At 45.9% G+C, this 16,480-nt stretch overlaps 1 protein-coding gene across 1 annotated transcript in view; it reads right to left on the bottom strand.

The window, feature by feature from the left end:
• The window catches only part of CCN4 (cellular communication network factor 4), a gene marked incomplete at its 3' end in the record, with an annotated part of 37,069 nt that extends 30,621 nt beyond the window's left edge, over positions 1-6,448 (bottom strand). The window contains exon 1 of the mRNA XM_082498990.1: positions 6,311-6,448. Within this exon, the coding sequence (XP_082355116.1) occupies positions 6,311-6,358 (48 nt within the window). The 5' untranslated portion in view covers positions 6,359-6,448. The remainder of the gene's footprint in view (positions 1-6,310) is intronic.
• Positions 6,449-16,480: the final 10,032 nt, after the last annotated feature.

Raw genomic sequence — 16,480 nt, 5'->3', positions numbered from 1 at the left:
AAACTTGGCCTGCCAGCTTGCTCATCTCTCATTTGCTTTATAGGTTAAGTAGAATGACAGACTCAGACTAATAAAACAGAAGAACAACGTGGGAGCTATTGAAAAAGAGAAGAGGAACACAGAGATGACCATGCAGTCCTGGAATGCATTACCAACCCAAGTATTAGAAATTCATTATTCAAGTTGTGCTGCAAAGCTTAGCTTAAGTGTTATCTTCTTCCACAGCTGTTTCAGCCTAAAGGCTCTCCTTTCCTTCCCCATCCCCAAGAAGAATTACTTGTAGAGCAGAGCCAGCTGTTGGCACCCACAGAGGTAAAAACATCTTTTTTCCTTTCTACTTTCCCACACCTAGCCCAGATGCAAGGATTACAGGTCAAAGACCAACAGCAGTCTATTAGAAGGCACAAGGGATTAGGAGGACTCTGGAAGCTTCACCCAGGATGCCAGAATAAGCAGGAGCCAACAGAGAAACACATAAGGTTTCAGTATGGATTCAATAAATAACAGAGGCACCAGTGGAGGCACCTCCCAAAGCTGGGAGACCATCAGGGTGCAGGAGAACCAGTGATCCTCACCTACAGCTAGGAAACCCAGAGCAGCACTGGAGAACATCTGCACAGAGCTGCTAAAGCAGCAGAGTCAGAGTCCCTCGACCCAGGAACATATCTGTAAAAACAAAGCCCTGTAATTCCCTTGCCAACATGCAGCCATGGGAGGCTGAGGGTAACAGCAGCAGACCCTGGGTGGGACAAAACTTTGAAGAGGGAGTGATGAGGAAATGGGGTGCTGTAAGACCAGTCCAAGACACTGGGTCTGAATTCCTGGTGCACATCAGAACGCGGAAAGAAAGCAAATGGGTAGACTTTGTTTGGGCCCATCACCACCAGCTGACAGCTGTCGGTCGAAGTTTCTATTTAATAGAAACAGCAAACTATACTTTTAACATAAGCACCCAAAGAATGAGGATGGTTGAGCTATATTACAAGAAAGTAAAGTGGGAATCAGGGGGAATATCTTAATCCAGGGCATCTACCTGCACCTCCTGGTGACAAATCTGAAAGAGTGAGGAAACCTTGCCCTGCTTTCTGGTCCGCAACATGAGACGCTGTCAGGCTGGATACTCAAATGTATCTTCAGCTGAAGCTGTGGGCGTTCAGCTTTTGCCAGGCCACAGCTGCCAATGTTCACATACATGATACTATTTCTTCTACTTAAAACAGCTTCATTTCCACTCATGCGTGAGAGCCAGGGCTGCCCAGACAGGAATGCTCAGGACCCCGCTGGGACACTGAGGCCATCCAAAAAGAGCAGTTCTCAGTAAGCTGAGCACTGGGAAGATGCTAAAGCAACTCTTAACATCCCAACGTGGGAGCCCAGAGCTTCTGAAGAAACAAGTCAAATGTCCCCCGGGGGTATGGAGGACTTCTGAAATTTTTGACCAGTGCCTTTTTCTAGTACCTGGGGAAGGCAGGAGAAACTAAACACGCACAACTCTTTCAAAGGACAAACACTCAGCGTAATCATCTAAATCTTACTCTTTCACTAAAACCCACAGCTATCATTTTTCACTAATGCTTTTCCCTGGAGAAGATCCTCTGGCAGGACTGCTGCAGTAAGAAATGGGGACAGGACCTGCCCGAGAGGACACAAACAGGCAGTGGCACAACGACAAGGGGGGTGAGGAAGCCAAGTCCCGTCCCCGCCTCTGTCCAAGTTAATGATGGCAAAGAGAGTGTTGCACACTGGCAGCTGATGGCTACCAAAGTGTGTATGTGTGTGTTTAGAGGGCGTCTTCACTTCATCAGAAACAGACTGAACCCTCTGACCCACCTGAAGCACCATTCAGTGTTACCTTCAGGATGTTGCCAGGGCTGTGATTTCATTCTGCAAGTGGGTTTGTGAGGGGGGACTGCCAAATAAATGATCATCTTTGGGAAAGCCCCACGTATGATGCAGCCATACCTGCAGGGATGATGTCTACCATCTTCGAACCACAAAATACTCATTTGCATAGCTGAATCTTCAGCTGCTATAACCAGAGTAATTTTAATTGACATCTACCACTTATGGAACAGTAGGATATGAGCCCCTCTAAAGACAAAAGTGCTGACTCTGTGTCTGGTAACCAGATGCTGTCAAACAACAGAGAATGGTGGGAACTCTAGAGGGACAAGACACATCAACTTCAAACCTATGCTGCCTAAGGTTACCTGTACAACATGCATGTTGCAAGCCTGTAGCCTTCTGTTACGAAGCACTCAATAGACAAAACTCAGCTCACCTCCACTGGAGAGCCACGGGACTTTTGCAGGCAAGAACAAAGGTGTCTGGAACCTTTACCATTAGATTATATATGAGCTGCTAGCAAAGCAAATAAATAAATAAAAAAATAAATCCATAGCCTTTTCTTTTTTTTTTTTTTTCTTTCCTTTTTTTTTTTTTTGGTTCAAGTTTGGTCAGAATGTGGCTTTGCCTGGAGCAGCCCAAAGATATGTAATCATTTTTTCCTGCCACCAAATCCAAACATTTTACAAATTAAATTCTTGGCCTCACATCTGCACCAATAAATCTTATAAAAAGGAGAAGGGAAAACTGCACACTATGGTTCTCAAACCACTTTCCACACAGCCTGAGGCAGCCTTGAACTTGGGTCATTATCAATGACTATCTGGTGAAATCAACGCTCATAAAGGAGATGGTGCCTACACAAAACTGTCTTCAAACATCTCTCTGTTTCCTCCTTTTCACTAAAGCCAAAAGCCTGGTGTTTGTGTGCTGTGACTGCACACCAAATAAAAATGTCAATACCTGCCTACTAGTTGCTGCTATTTGCTCTTTGACCTGTTGCTTACAAGCAACATCAAAGGAAAAGTCTGGAGGTTTGCGTTCACCTCTTATCCACACACCACCCATTCCTCCACTTCAAATGTTTTGGAAACCTCCAATGCTGTTCTTCTTCCTATATAATCTCCTTTACTGATTTTCTACAGAGTGCAGAATTGCTTTTCTAATCACCTCCCTGGGTTGGGACATTTTGTCCTATTCGAACAGTCTCATATCTGCTGAGTCATCAGGACTAGACGCTGGAGGTCCTGGCTCTGGTTCCTCAATGTGCAGCACTGAAAAGAGCCAACGCATCCAGCCTTAAAGTCCTTGCTGCAGAAATGACTCAGGCCCTGAGGAATCTCAGCCTAGTTGATGGTACTTGGGCTCCCACGATCTCTGCCCTTATACCTATGAAAAAAAATATTTTAAGAAATGCTTGAAAATTTAAGCCTGAAATTCCAACTATGCTCAGCTATTTTTCTCTTTGCAAATCCATCACCTGTGCAGTTATGCCCCAATACAAAACCTTGTCGATTAAACTGTTTAAGAACTCAGTAACTGCCTGTAGCTTAATACAGTACTGGGGGACAGGGGACACTCCTGCAGAACCTGATAGCTGCCTTCCAAAATGTCCTTTGAGACCTGCCTGACCTTCCCATATTAACTCCTCTGCCTTTCTCCCTGGAACAAGTATATGTATTCCAGCTATATTCCAGATACTCAACCCTCCTCTTTCTCAGTGGAGCTTCTTTTTCTGTCCATATTTATTCATATATGTGAAGACTGACCATAAGGCTTTGCCTGTGCAGTGACCTTCTTGATGCTACCACTCCATGGGTACCTCTGCAGTGTTGGAAAGATGTCTGTTATTGTTATGATGATGCCACCAAAGATGCACCACAAGAGATAATGAGGTTTGGGCGCTATTGGAGCTTTGTCAGCACTCATCTGTTATCACCTTCGTGACTTAGCTAAGATACCTTTCATGAGCAGGGTGACGATGCCAGCTAAATATTCACAATATCCCACACCAATTTCAAGATCCCTTGCTCTTTCAGACATCCTCCCATTAAGCAGACCAAACTAAGCCTGCTCTTGTCCCAAAAGTCCCTTAAGTATCACATAGATTGATGCTGTCTCCCAGTTGCTCTCCCCAGCACCTCTCATCACTCCATGCTATACACTATACAGTCTTTTCATCCCTGTTTCCCCACTCCCTTATGTATGACAGACAGAAATCTGCCCTTCATCAGCCTACTGACCCCCATCACATCCCAGTTCAGGTATGGAGAAGACACACAGAAAGCCAGTTCATTACTGGGGAGAAATCGTCCCTACTCAGTGGTTTCTAAGCACAACCATCTAAGGTCCAACTCCGCAGGTGTGTTCAGGAGGTGACAGTGCCCCTGGGATGCTCCAGAGAGACACAGCTTCACCCTTTCCATTCAATGGAGAGCTCCAACTGAAAAAATTGAGATCCAGGACCCTTCTTAGGCTATTTTTGAGACTCTTTCAAACTCTGTTTTAGATACTCTTTAGACCAAACATGCAGCCAGCAATATTTGGATTGCACTCACTCACCCCCACAGCAGGCACATGTGTCTGCATGCACTCACACATACTTTCATGCTACAGCAGTGTTTTTTTCCAAACTTCTTGGATATCAAGAGAACCCAGGACAACCACTGTAAAATTTACAAGGCTCACGGAGATCTCCTCTAGGAACACTGTTGGGGGGGGGGGCTTTCCTCTGTGTGACTTTTTACTTGCTCAACAAAAATCAGCCAAGGTAAGAATCAATGTGCTTCAGAGCGCCTAAGAGGTACATTTTGTTTGTTTGTTCTTAGTTTTGTGTTTTGTTTTGTGTCTTTTTTTTTTTTTTCTAGAAGAGGCACCATTATCAGTCCATCTCCGCATTCAGGCAGGATTTATCGCTTTGCCATCTGCTTTCGCCCAGGTGCGTCTGGTGTACCACACCACGCGTGCTACTTTCTTGCTTTAAAGCCCCACTTTATCTCGCTACACACAAACCAACCCCTGATGCCAGCAGCCCTGCAAAGCAAAATCCCCCCTGTGCAAAGCAGTTGATGTTACCGCCCCCCCCCCCCCCCCCGGCCCCTCCGAGCAGAAGTGATGCTCAGACACAGCTTCACACGTGGCTGGCTCAGGGGATGCCCCAGCCCAAGCGGGTCCCAACGATTCACCCTCTTCCATCTCTCTTGCGGGGTCCCCAGGGCTCCCCGAGCCCCGAGTCCAGCGTTGCCTTCGGGGATGGGGATGAGGAGGAGGGACAGCGCTCAGTCGCTCTCCCGCTGGGGACAGGCGCTCCCCGCACCCACTGTCCCCCAGCCGGGATGGTCACCTTCCTGAACTCAGCAGCTCTCCGCCCCGGGGGTTTTACACGAGCCGCCAGCACCCACCGGGAAAGGAAAAACAAAACGCACCTTCTGGACCGAGCGGCTCTCCCAGACAGGTTTTTCCAAAGAGGAGGGGAAGGAAAACAGCTGCTGCCTGCGTGCACTGGGCAGCTCCAGAGATCGGGAGAGGGGGAAACAAAACCCTCCTCCTCCTCCTCCTGCTCCGGCCCCGAGGCAGCGCCGGCAGCGGCGCGGCACACCTGAGGAGCGCCCGGCGGCACCGCCCGGACCCGCTCCCGCTCCCGCTCCCGGTCCACGGTCCCTGCTATGGCACGGGCTCGGCCCCGGCCCCGGCTCCGGCCCCGCTCCGGTCCCGGACCCCTCTGGGCACCGCCGCCCGTCGGGGACCTGCCTTTTCCCCTCCAACCCACTTCCCGAACAGCCTCACCCTGGCTGCTTCGGGGAGGAATGGGTGACCTTTTCCTCCTCCTTTTGCTCCACGATACGAACAGTAGCAATAAAAGGAAAAGAAAAAAAAAAAGGGGGGGGGGGGGGGGGAACCCAAACCCCACACTACGGTTTTCTTGCAGATCCATGTGGATACTGAGCAGAAATGGACTCAACTGAGAGATACTTCTGCACCCTTCTCTTCCCTTTCTCCTTTCCTTTCCCTTTCCTTTCCTTTCCTTTCCTTTCCTTTCCTTTCCTTTCCTTTCCTTTTCCTTTCCTTTCCTTTCCTTTCCTTTCCTTTCCTTTCCTTTCCTTTCCTTTCCTTTCCTTTCCTTTCCTTTCCTTTCCTTTCCTTTCCTTTCCTTTCCTTTCCTTTTCCTTTCCTTTCCTTTCCTTTCCTTTCCTTTCCTTTCCTTTCCTTTCCTTTCCTTTTCCTTTCCTTTCCTTTCCTTTCCTTTCCTTTCCTTTCCCTTTCCTTTCCTTTCCTTTCCTCTTTCTGTTCCATTCCTTTCCTCCACAGCTCACCTTTCCCTCCCCTCTGTGACATCCCCCACCTCCCCAGAGCTGACCAGTGCCCACCTTCCCACATGCACCGCACTCGGCTCTCCCAGCCCACCGCGCATTAAACCCAAGTGTGTTTGCAGAAGACGAGTCTCTCCTGCAGTTTCCATACTCACCTGCAAAATGCTGCTTGTTGCTAGAATCCAGGGCAAAAGCCACCTCATCCCTGGAAGCCGGGATTAAATACATTGATTGAACCCAGATTTAGAGCCGTTTTGAACAAAAACACCACTTTGGGGAATGCAGAGCAATCCTGAACTGGCAACCTAGCCTAGGCACTCTGCCTTTTTCTCTTGGCTCTTTGGGGATTTTATTAAAGACAGATCTGACGTCAGGGTGAAGGACAAGCCCTGCATTTTTCCTCTGGAGAAACTTTTCCTGCCTTCACTTCTTCATTTTTGTGTGTGGTGTTGTCCCACCTCCTGCATTTCAGTGAATCGCCGTTAGCCAAAGGGCTCTTAAAGGGAAAGCTGCAGCGCTGTGGTCCATCGCGCTGCGATTTTAGCACTGCACTGAAATGTGGAGAGCTTACCCCTCGTGTTGCTCATGGCATTCAGGCTCTTGCAAGTACAGCACAAAACACTTGATCAGGCTTTACTGGTTATGATTAATGACCTGACGTGTATACAAATAGGCTCAGATGTTTTGATTTATTTAATCTTTTAAAAAGAGTGGCTTCATTTGAAGTGCACCCGGTGGGATGCAGTCTGCCGGCTCCCTCGGGACTCTCCTCTTTACGGAGCAACCCACATGGGAAACGAAAGGAAGGGCACACTACTCCCTGCCATGCTATGCATCCCTTCCGTGATCTTGGAGGAGTGTACCAGAGTATGCAGCAGCTCCTGGGCCCAGTTATATTTCTATCCTGTGCCAGCAGTGGGCATAATAAATATTGCCCAAGTACATGGCAGTGCAAACCTCACCCTGAAGAGAGCTAAACTCTCTAATCACCTGTTAATATATACCCCAATTTTAACTGCGTCATCTCTGATGTGTTTTTCTCCTTTTACCTAGGCACAGGCACAGTATTTTCACTCACCCCTCTAAATCTGAATTTGAAAGAATTTAAAGTGTCTTTCATCCTTAAACTGAAATAGAATAGTATAAGGAAAATAAGTGCTCGCAAAGGGGAAAAAAATCATATTAAGTGGCTTTACAGATCTTAAATCCAAGAAAGAGTCAAGACATGGGCTAAAAGAGATGACAGGGTAAATTTAAAAGTAGGCAAACCTTCCTGCTTGGTATGGCAGGCTCGGCAGTGATGGGTGGGTGAACACTGATGGCCAAACCAGAACTGAGATGGTGCCTTAACCTCTGCGCAGCCTCAGCTACCTCCTCTAACTCAGGTGTGCCAGGTCAGGTTGGGGTGAGTCACCTGGACCCTCCCAGCAGCCATCCCAGCTCTCCACAGGAGCTGGTGTTGCGGTGGGGTTTGCTCCCTGGACCCGGCACGGCTGAACACTCAAGGCTGTGGCTGATGGCGGTGGAGAGGGGACAGTGAGGAAGGTGTACTCCAGTAACGTGTGTTCTCACAGCAACTTTCATCCCTTCGTGCTGTGTGATGTTCCTTGGGCAGTTTAATGGCTTTACACTAACTGGACCAGGGAGCTCTAAAAGGACCGGATATTTTGTGTGACAGCCTGGACAGCCGGCTGCCCTGGGAAACGTTCCAGCCAGAGCTTGGCTGCAAACTGGAGGAAGTGCCTTCCTCCTCCAGCACCTTCACCCCTACCACAGCCCCTTCCCAAGACATACCTCCCTGAAGACCAGGTTGGGGATTGCATTTTCTGCCGGGTTCCTCCAGGGCTGTTTCTGTACTCCTTCCTCTCTCTCCTTCCCTCTCTTTCCTCACTTCCTCCTCTGTTCATTCATTCCACCTCTCTCTATTTCAGCATTTCTCACTTACCCCTCTCTGTCACCAGCACGCATCCTTCCTCGTACACCAGCAATCCTATGTCAAAGGGAGTCTTTCTTTGCTGTCTTCATGTCACGTGGGTGGTGTTCATCCACACGTGGCTACCACTTGGTGCCTCACTCTGGGGTCCAAATCTTTGAATACTTTGTGAAGTGAAAGGAGCATTTTTAGAGTTCAATTCCTCTGACCTAGGTGAAACAGCCTCATAAAAAAAAAGAGGTGAAACTAGATGGATTAGCCTAGGGCATCATGCTCAGATGTAAAGTAGGTGGCTCATACCTCGTACCAGTCGTGCTTGCTGGTTTGGAGCTGAAGGGGCCGTGCTAGCAGTCCTAGCAAAAACAGCTTTGCAAATGGAAGAAGAACAAGAGTTCAAAGCCCCTGGGTTATCAGACTATAAAATCAAGGGAAAGAACACTTTGTAAATGACATCAGAAATGGCAGTGTGTTAGTTTTGTTTTTTTTCCCCAAAAACATTTGGTTATCTCACTCTCTTTTGACTATTTCCCCCACATATTTCATTCCCCTCAGTGAATTCTTTAGTTAATGCTGTGGTCAAGTGCGTCAGCAAGGATGGAGCCTTTGAGAAGTGGACATCTGGCTGCTCGCAGTTCCACAGCTCATTTCATGTTGGTCATGTGGTGATCATAAACCAGACACTCTGTCTTAGCTTGGATGAGACAGGGATCAAGGAGTGGGCTTGCAGCTCCAGGGCAGAGGTGCTGAGACATCCAGCTGCCTCAGCAGCCTTTCAGATAGCGATTCCTGTGTGGATATGGCACATTGGGGCACATACAGGTGTGACTGGGTGTAAGGTTATTTCATTAATTCTCAAACGAAAGGGACGTTTAGGCTCTTCTTTAACTCAGTGATGGCAGCAGCCCACACCTTGCCTTCTGCTTCTGGGGGCTCTCAGTTTCCTCTAAAGATAACAATGCTGAAAGAGATCATTGCAATCCTGTATCACCCTGCCTTAATCCTGGGGAGTCTTGTACTGACCCCAACAAACGGAGGCTCTAAAGACACTTCTCTATCTAATTCAAAGACTTAAACTCAATTTAAGATCTTCAAATGATGGAAAATCCACTTCATGTTTTTGAGTTCAGTTACAAGCACTATTAAAAGTGTGTTGTACTTTCAGTCTGAGTTTGCTAGTTCCATCTTTCTGCCAATGTCTGCTTGGCTGATGAGAATTCAGCACCTTCTTCCAACATATAAACATGCAAGAGTTCAGTAAATCACCGCTGACTCTTCAATAAAACAAGGAAGCCACATTGCTTTTAAGTCTCAGTGTCTAACTGGTTTTCTGGACTTTGAAGCAATTTTACAGTTTTAATGATTTTCATCTCTTTACCTTTCACCTTCTGTGGACATTATGTCTGCAAATGCAACTATCCATCACTCTGCAGTCACACCGTCCACAGTGAACTGGAAACAGGTAGCACGCCCCAGTGCAAACTAGCTCTGATCCTGTTAACCTAACACTTCAATATCACTCTTTCCTCAATGCGTCCCTTAGGCCTTTCGGCCACATAAACAGGTTTCCCAATTTGACTTCATTTTACAGCCTTTTTAGACTAAATAAACTGGGATTGATTTATTTTATGCTGTTTGACGTGCCTGACATTTTTACTGAGGGCTGTAGCTGGCCAAGGAACACAGGGACTGCTAAGAACAGAGAGTTCAGGGAGGATGGATGCTGCTCTTGCTTGCAAGTGTGTGGCAGGAATAGCTCCTTGCCTGTAGTGGATTTACCCTGCAATAAGTGAGATCAGAGTCTGCCTATAAGTCCAAGGGAAAAAAAGAACACCTTGGAATTTCCTGACTCACAAATGGTAAAGGCTGAGTCACTAATTTGGCTTTTAAACAAGCCAAACAAGTAGCTGTGTTAGTTCTCTATCAGGGTGCTCCTTTTTTCTGCCTTTCTCCGTGATGGAGGAGACACTCCTTCTGTGCAGGATTTGACTGCTGAATAGCGGGGGCCCCACTGGGGCTGCAATCAGCAGCAAGGCTGGGAACCTCACCCGCTTCAGGAGGCACCTACTGGAATGGAAAGGGGGGCGAGGGAGTCAGACTGCACCCTCTATTACCATTGGTGTTATTACTACTTAGGTGATGGGAAGGAGAGTTACATCAGCCCGGCCCTTTGAAAAATCAAAGAAACTTTAGAAACAAGAGTGTGAACACATCTGGTTTAGCTGAGTCTTGATAACATCAAGCGTCTGAGCACTCAGCCAGCCCCACTTCAACACAGGTGAATATCTCGTTTGCACTGAGCTGCTGGCCTTTGCAGATGAGACTTGACACCGCAGAGTGCAAGGAGCTGCAATACAGCAGGAGGACTTACTCTTTTGCTGTCTAAACAGCCTTTCCAAAGAAGAAGATGGATAGGAATCACAATATGGATAGAGAGCCAAAAGCTCCTCTGCTCCTATTCAGCCCTGTATCCCTGGTACCACGATGCAGAAGGCACCAGTGAGGATCTAATGTGGTAAATCCACCACTGGATTCCTTCAGTCCCTTAAAAAATGCCAGGGGAAAAGAGGTACCTTGAAATGTTATTCAACCCAGGTTGAACCCAGGTTTCCATTACTGAATAAGTACGCACAGTGCTGTGTGGCTTGCACAACTGATGCTGGCATACTTGTAAGGCTCGTAATACACCCAACGGTTTAAAAAAAATCAGCTAGTTCAGGTAAACCAGCCTGACAGCACTCCAGGATGGAGGGATTATTTTTCCAAAGAGCTGTTATAAATCAGATCCACTGATAAGGGTGAAGTCACAACGAAGTCTGAAAAAATGGAACCTTCAATATTTAGTTCATTCATGCAGCCAAAACCATTTATATTTGAGTGAGAATACTGCCTTTAGGGAGACATGACTGTGGTTTCATCCCCCATAAATCCCTCAGATTTATTAGGACAGGTCTTCAGCTGGTGTCAATCTGTGTGACTGTTGATTTCAGCAGCATGAATCTGGCTGACAGCAGCTGAGCTGTTTCACTGTGAGGAAAACATGACAGTTTGAATGACAATAGCAAAAAACCAAGCCTCTAATATACCAGTTTCTGTAAGTTCCCATTAAAAAAAAAAAAAATAGAACTTTATATTGATTTACAAATATGTGTTATATTAGATTTTCAATATTGATGTCAGTAACTTCAGATACTGTATTTTCTTTGTTGCCCTCAGAAGCAATGGTCTGACTATTGTGTTAATCTATTCTTAAATTCTCATAATTTCCTGTTGGACATTTATGTGGCCAGTATGTGGGCAAAAAGATATTCTGATGGTTTTGAACCAGTACCAAGCGTTTGTGACAGCAGCAACAGTACTCTGGGGTATCCAGTGTTTTTCCTGAGCAATTGTCTGGCTCAATATCTGCTCTCAAAAAACATTCATTTCTTAATTAAAGCTTTCGAAAAGAATATAGAATAAAAAAGAAAAACAAAACAAAACAAAACAAAAAAACAACAATGAACCACCACACAAATAAGATGCCAAGCTCTGAGAATAATTAATAACGAAAACGTACAGACCACAGAGAATCGGGAACCTGCCAGAAATATGAACAAGATCTGATAAATCCTTGCTGTAGAAAAGTAGTCTTCTGGAAATAAAGATTTACATAATATTTGCTAACCAATAAAAGAAGCTGGATGAATAACACATATTAAGTCTGAGCCTCAGCTGGTATAAAAATGAAGTCCTTGGAGTTGCATTGATTTGTGGAATTCATGGGTGCAATGCATTATTCATAAATATTAGTTCAATTATTTGAACAAATGCGGGAAGTGCAGGGGAGGAATGAACCTTTGGGTTTGCCTCCTACAGATGTTATTCTTGATGCACAGGAAAAAACAGGAAAATATATTGACTAACAAACTATGAAAGAATGAACCTGCTGGAGCGTGTCCAGAGGAGAGCCACGAGGATGATCCGAGGGCTGGAGCACCTCTCCTATGAGGAGAGGCTGAAAGAGTTGGGGCTGTTCAGCCTGGAGAAGAGAAGGCTCCGGGAAGATCTTATTGCGGCCTTACAGTACCTAAAGGGGACCTACAGGAGAGCTGGGGAAGGACTTTTTACTTGGGCATGTAGTGATAGGACGAGGGGGAATGGCTTTAAGCCAGAAGAGGGCAGGTTTAGATTGAACATTAGGAAGAAATTTTTCACTTTGAGGGTGGTAAGGCACTGGAAGAGGTTGGCCAGAGAGGTTGTCGAGGCCCCATCCCTGGAGGTGTTGAAGGCCAGGCTGGACGTGGCCTTGAGCAACCTGGTCTAGTGGGAGGTGTCCCTGACTATGGCAGGGGGGTTGGAACTCAATGATCTTCAAGGTCCTTTCCAACCTAAACCATTCTATTATTCTATGAATCCCAACAAATAATGCACTTATTCCTGAAGCAGCACAGTCTACTCCCTTCATAGGTTGGCCTGCTGGATATCATGGCCTCCTTGACAAGTAATTTTATAACATGCTCCAAAAAATTACTCCACCCACTGTGGATAATGTGTGCACCCCGGTATGTCTATTCATTAAATCAGTAACCACAGATTTACACAACTATTAATTCATTGGGGCCTATTTTCCTTCTACCAGTGCAGCAATATTCTCCAGTCTCTGGGATGGAGTTGAAGACACGAAGAGGGGAATCTCCTCTGTTCTGCTGGGAATTCACTGTGGCCAGTGTCATTGCTCCCAGTTGGGTCTAGGTAAGACTGGAATCAGATTTGACCTCCTCAGTCACATACTGAGGCCTCCCAGCACTGTAAATACGTCAGTGAATTTCCAAGTTTGCGTTAGTTTATATATATCTTTAGTTGGGAAAAAAAAACTCCCAAGCCAATGAAATTGCATTAAGTGTAAAAGAACAAAGACTAACACATAACCATCTCCTGTCTCAGATGGGCTTGTTCTTCTGTTGGAAAATAGGTCTACCTTTTAGCCCATGTGTTGTTTTTAAAATATTTTGTTAATAAATGCAGGCAAATCTTTTTTTTTTTTTCTTCATATTAAAGAAAATAAGAAAGAAACATTATGAGATGTTTAGAAAAGTTATGAATAAATCCCGGAGAGATCAAAATGGTTTGAAACATGAAATATTCGAGTACTCTATGGCCCAAGTATCCAAATTCTGCATTCTAACTCTGGTACGTTTATTCAAAGTTTCCTTTGGTATTTGGTTACTAAATGTTTCTCTTTCAACAGAGCTGCTTTCAGTCTCTGTTTCCTGGGGAAATGGAGCTTATGCAATCTCTTCGTACGTGTTCATGTCTGTCTGTCTGTGTCCCTTTGCAGTGATTTTTGAGCCTCTTGGCCAAAATCAAGCCAAATTTGACAGAAAGAGAGATAACTCACCGACGAACACATTCCTGTGCATTTTGTGAAAGAAGGAACCAAGGAAGAAGAGGGAGGCCATAGGAGTTTCACACCTTTGGGAAAAGCAGAGTCTTTACTCACGCACTATTAGACGCCAGAGAAGCCACACAGCTGAGACCTCTCAGACAGCGGACTGCAGGAAAACAACTTCAGCTGGAGTCTGCAGTCAGCCACCAGACACAAACCTGTGGGGAAAGCAGCTTTATTGATGTAGTGCTCACAAATATATTGCTACTTTAGGCACACGTAGTCCACATGCTCTCAAGTTCTCATCTTTGGGTTTTTTTTTTATTTCTTTCAAGCAGCACTTTTAGCTTGCTCTGCTCCCAGCCCACGCCAATATTTTTCCTTAATTTAGTCTTGGTTATAAAAGCACAAACAGTGAAAACAAAGGTATCCATTTTCACACTGCCACCTTAGGAACTAAAATACGAAGTCTGTCACAAATTCTTCCCTGGACTCTTTCAAAGTGCAAAGATACAGTCACCTTCCAGTGGATATAGAGTGGTTTTGCCTCAAGAAGGTGAATAAATTGAGCATCTGATATAGGCTGTTTTAGAGACCTCAGCAGAAGAAGGTCTCAGCTATGGAGAGCATTCAGAATATATGTGGTTTTATTACCATTAATAATTGCATCTGAAGCATTTAAAAAAGATTATAATTAAGATAATAAAGTACTTTTCCATGCCCTGAAAGGTGTTCACCACAATGCCTGCTAGTGCTCATTATCAGTCTTACAAAATTGGGACCATTACGATTTTATTTCCTGATTTCACTTGGAGCACCGTTGTTTGCCCACCCAAAAGACACAGTCCCAAGGCAAAGAAAGGGAACGAGACACGGGAGGTGACGTATTGCACCTGGAATGCCAGAGCAGGTCACTGCCCCAAGCTCTGCTGTTTGTGGTCAGTGTCCACCTTGCTCCATCCCTGCCTTGTGTGAGAAAACTTTCTACCCTCTTCTGGGCAGAGGGCACCACACAGAGTAATCAGAGTTTCCTTCTGGGCTTACTTTTCCTTCCTCTTCCTCCTGTCAGCTTTTTGGAGCAGATGGGATGATATAAGCTCGTATTCCACCTGAGGGAAAAGGAGAAGAACAGGCTGGAACAAGGCCCTGAGCCCACATGCTCAGGGGAAAGGTTGGTGCAGTTGATGTCTACCTTGATCTAGCAAACGTTTTTCTTCTTCATCAAATAATAAAATGGTTTCATGGCTTCTGGCAGTACTTCTTTCCTTTTAACATGGCTTTGGTCCATCTCCCTTTAATCACCCCTTAAATTGTTGAGTCCCTGAGGAACTGCTGGGCTGCACATGTTCAGCCAGGACAGGCTTCCCAAAGGGAATTTGGACAAGGAGGACATTTTTTGGGACAGTGTGTGAGACATAGCACGGGAGTAGGGAACGAAAAGGAGAAAATCCCTGCATGGGATCCACAGCACCATGCTGCATTAGTTATTCCTGGTTTTAAGCATTGGAAAAATATACAGAGGTTAATCCTGTATCCCCCACAATTAGCAAAAATTGTGACCAGCGTATTTGTTTGTTGTTTGTTTGTTTGTTTGTTTGTTTTTAAAAAAAGGAAACTGAAAATACAACCTGAAAAGCATCCAGTTTCACAGAGATGGTTGCATCTATTATTCACTAGTTGGAACTCAATGTGACATTAGTAGCACCATTAGAAACCAAAAATGAAAACTCTTCACCATGTTCTACAAAGTCATTTTCTGCCCTGATGCTGTCATGACAACCACTCCCTACTTGACAGGGGAGAAGACTGTTGGCTTGAAGTCCAGAAAGGGCCCAGCTTGACTTTGGATATCCCAGGTTGAGGACTTTAGGGGTTGATTACAGTGAATCAAAGGGTCTTTCTCACTCTGTTCCCACTCCAGCAGCTTTTTTGATTTAGTTGTTCCTTTCTACAGGGTTACAAGCTCTTTATGTTTGCAGAGCTCAGGACTGTTGTTTAGGGCCTGTCATAACACGGTTTCAGTCCCTGAATAGTGCGTTCAGGCTGCAACACAGTGGGAGCTATTTTAGCTGTAGTGAAGCTGCTCCCCTGGTCTCGTAGGGTCCTTCAGCTGCGTGCAGGCTGGTTTCCATTACTCCCACTCACTCTCACTCCCTGACCTCCGTTCAGTCCATCGCAGCATGACCCACACATCTCAGATTGTCGTCTGGGGCACCCCACAGAAACACCTCTCAGAACAAATGCAAGTGGTTATTTTTAAAGGAGGAAACTAGCATTTCAAGCAAAAGTGGTCACTTCTGACCATTAAGTTCTAACTTAATTTGGCAAGCTCTTTCTGCTACCTTTTGGAGTCTTATCTGTTTTCTTTTTCAGTCTCAAATACATTTCTCTGGCATGATATCCCTGGTTCCTGGTGGCAGCCCTTGAGGGACTGGCTGGCTGCACTCCCAGCACCTCACAGAGTGGATTCAGCATGGAGCTAGAAAAATGCACAGCTCCCCCCCTTGACTGAGACACCAAAATGCCGTTGAGCGGTAGATAGTTTCCTTTACTTTCAGTTACTTCAAGTAGTTGCAGGCCATGGAGGCGAGGGGTTTCCCAGGAAAGCCACCTTTCTCTTTGCACTGTGGGGACTGTTGTCCTCATACTGTGTCACCTCCCGGAGGCACCTTAGGAAGAAAAATCTCTGACGCATTTGAGGCCTCAAGGTGGCTGCTGAGACTACCATAAGGTGGCCATCTTAGAAGAGCTTTCATGTGTTAAAAGCCTCTTGGCTTTATTTATTCACCGTGTGTTGGGTCAGGGTCCTTGAAATGTGCCTGGGGAAAGTGTCCACCCAGGTGATGGAGAGCACCTGCATCCTGTAGGATACCTGTGATGGAGTGCAGCTCCTGGCAAGGCATATCCTTGGGTGGGAGCCATCACAACCTCTCTTCTGCTTCAGGACCCCAGGTTATTGGGTTTTGGAGCAGGGAAGGGCCTGGGCTGCGAGCAAGTCCAAGGCACCAAGCCTCTAGTGAACAGACT

Source organism: Vanellus vanellus (assembly GCF_965231255.1).
Source record: "Vanellus vanellus genome assembly, chromosome: 2".
Lineage (NCBI taxonomy): Eukaryota > Metazoa > Chordata > Aves > Charadriiformes > Charadriidae > Vanellus > Vanellus vanellus.
This window is presented reverse-complemented; position numbering and strand designations above follow the sequence as displayed.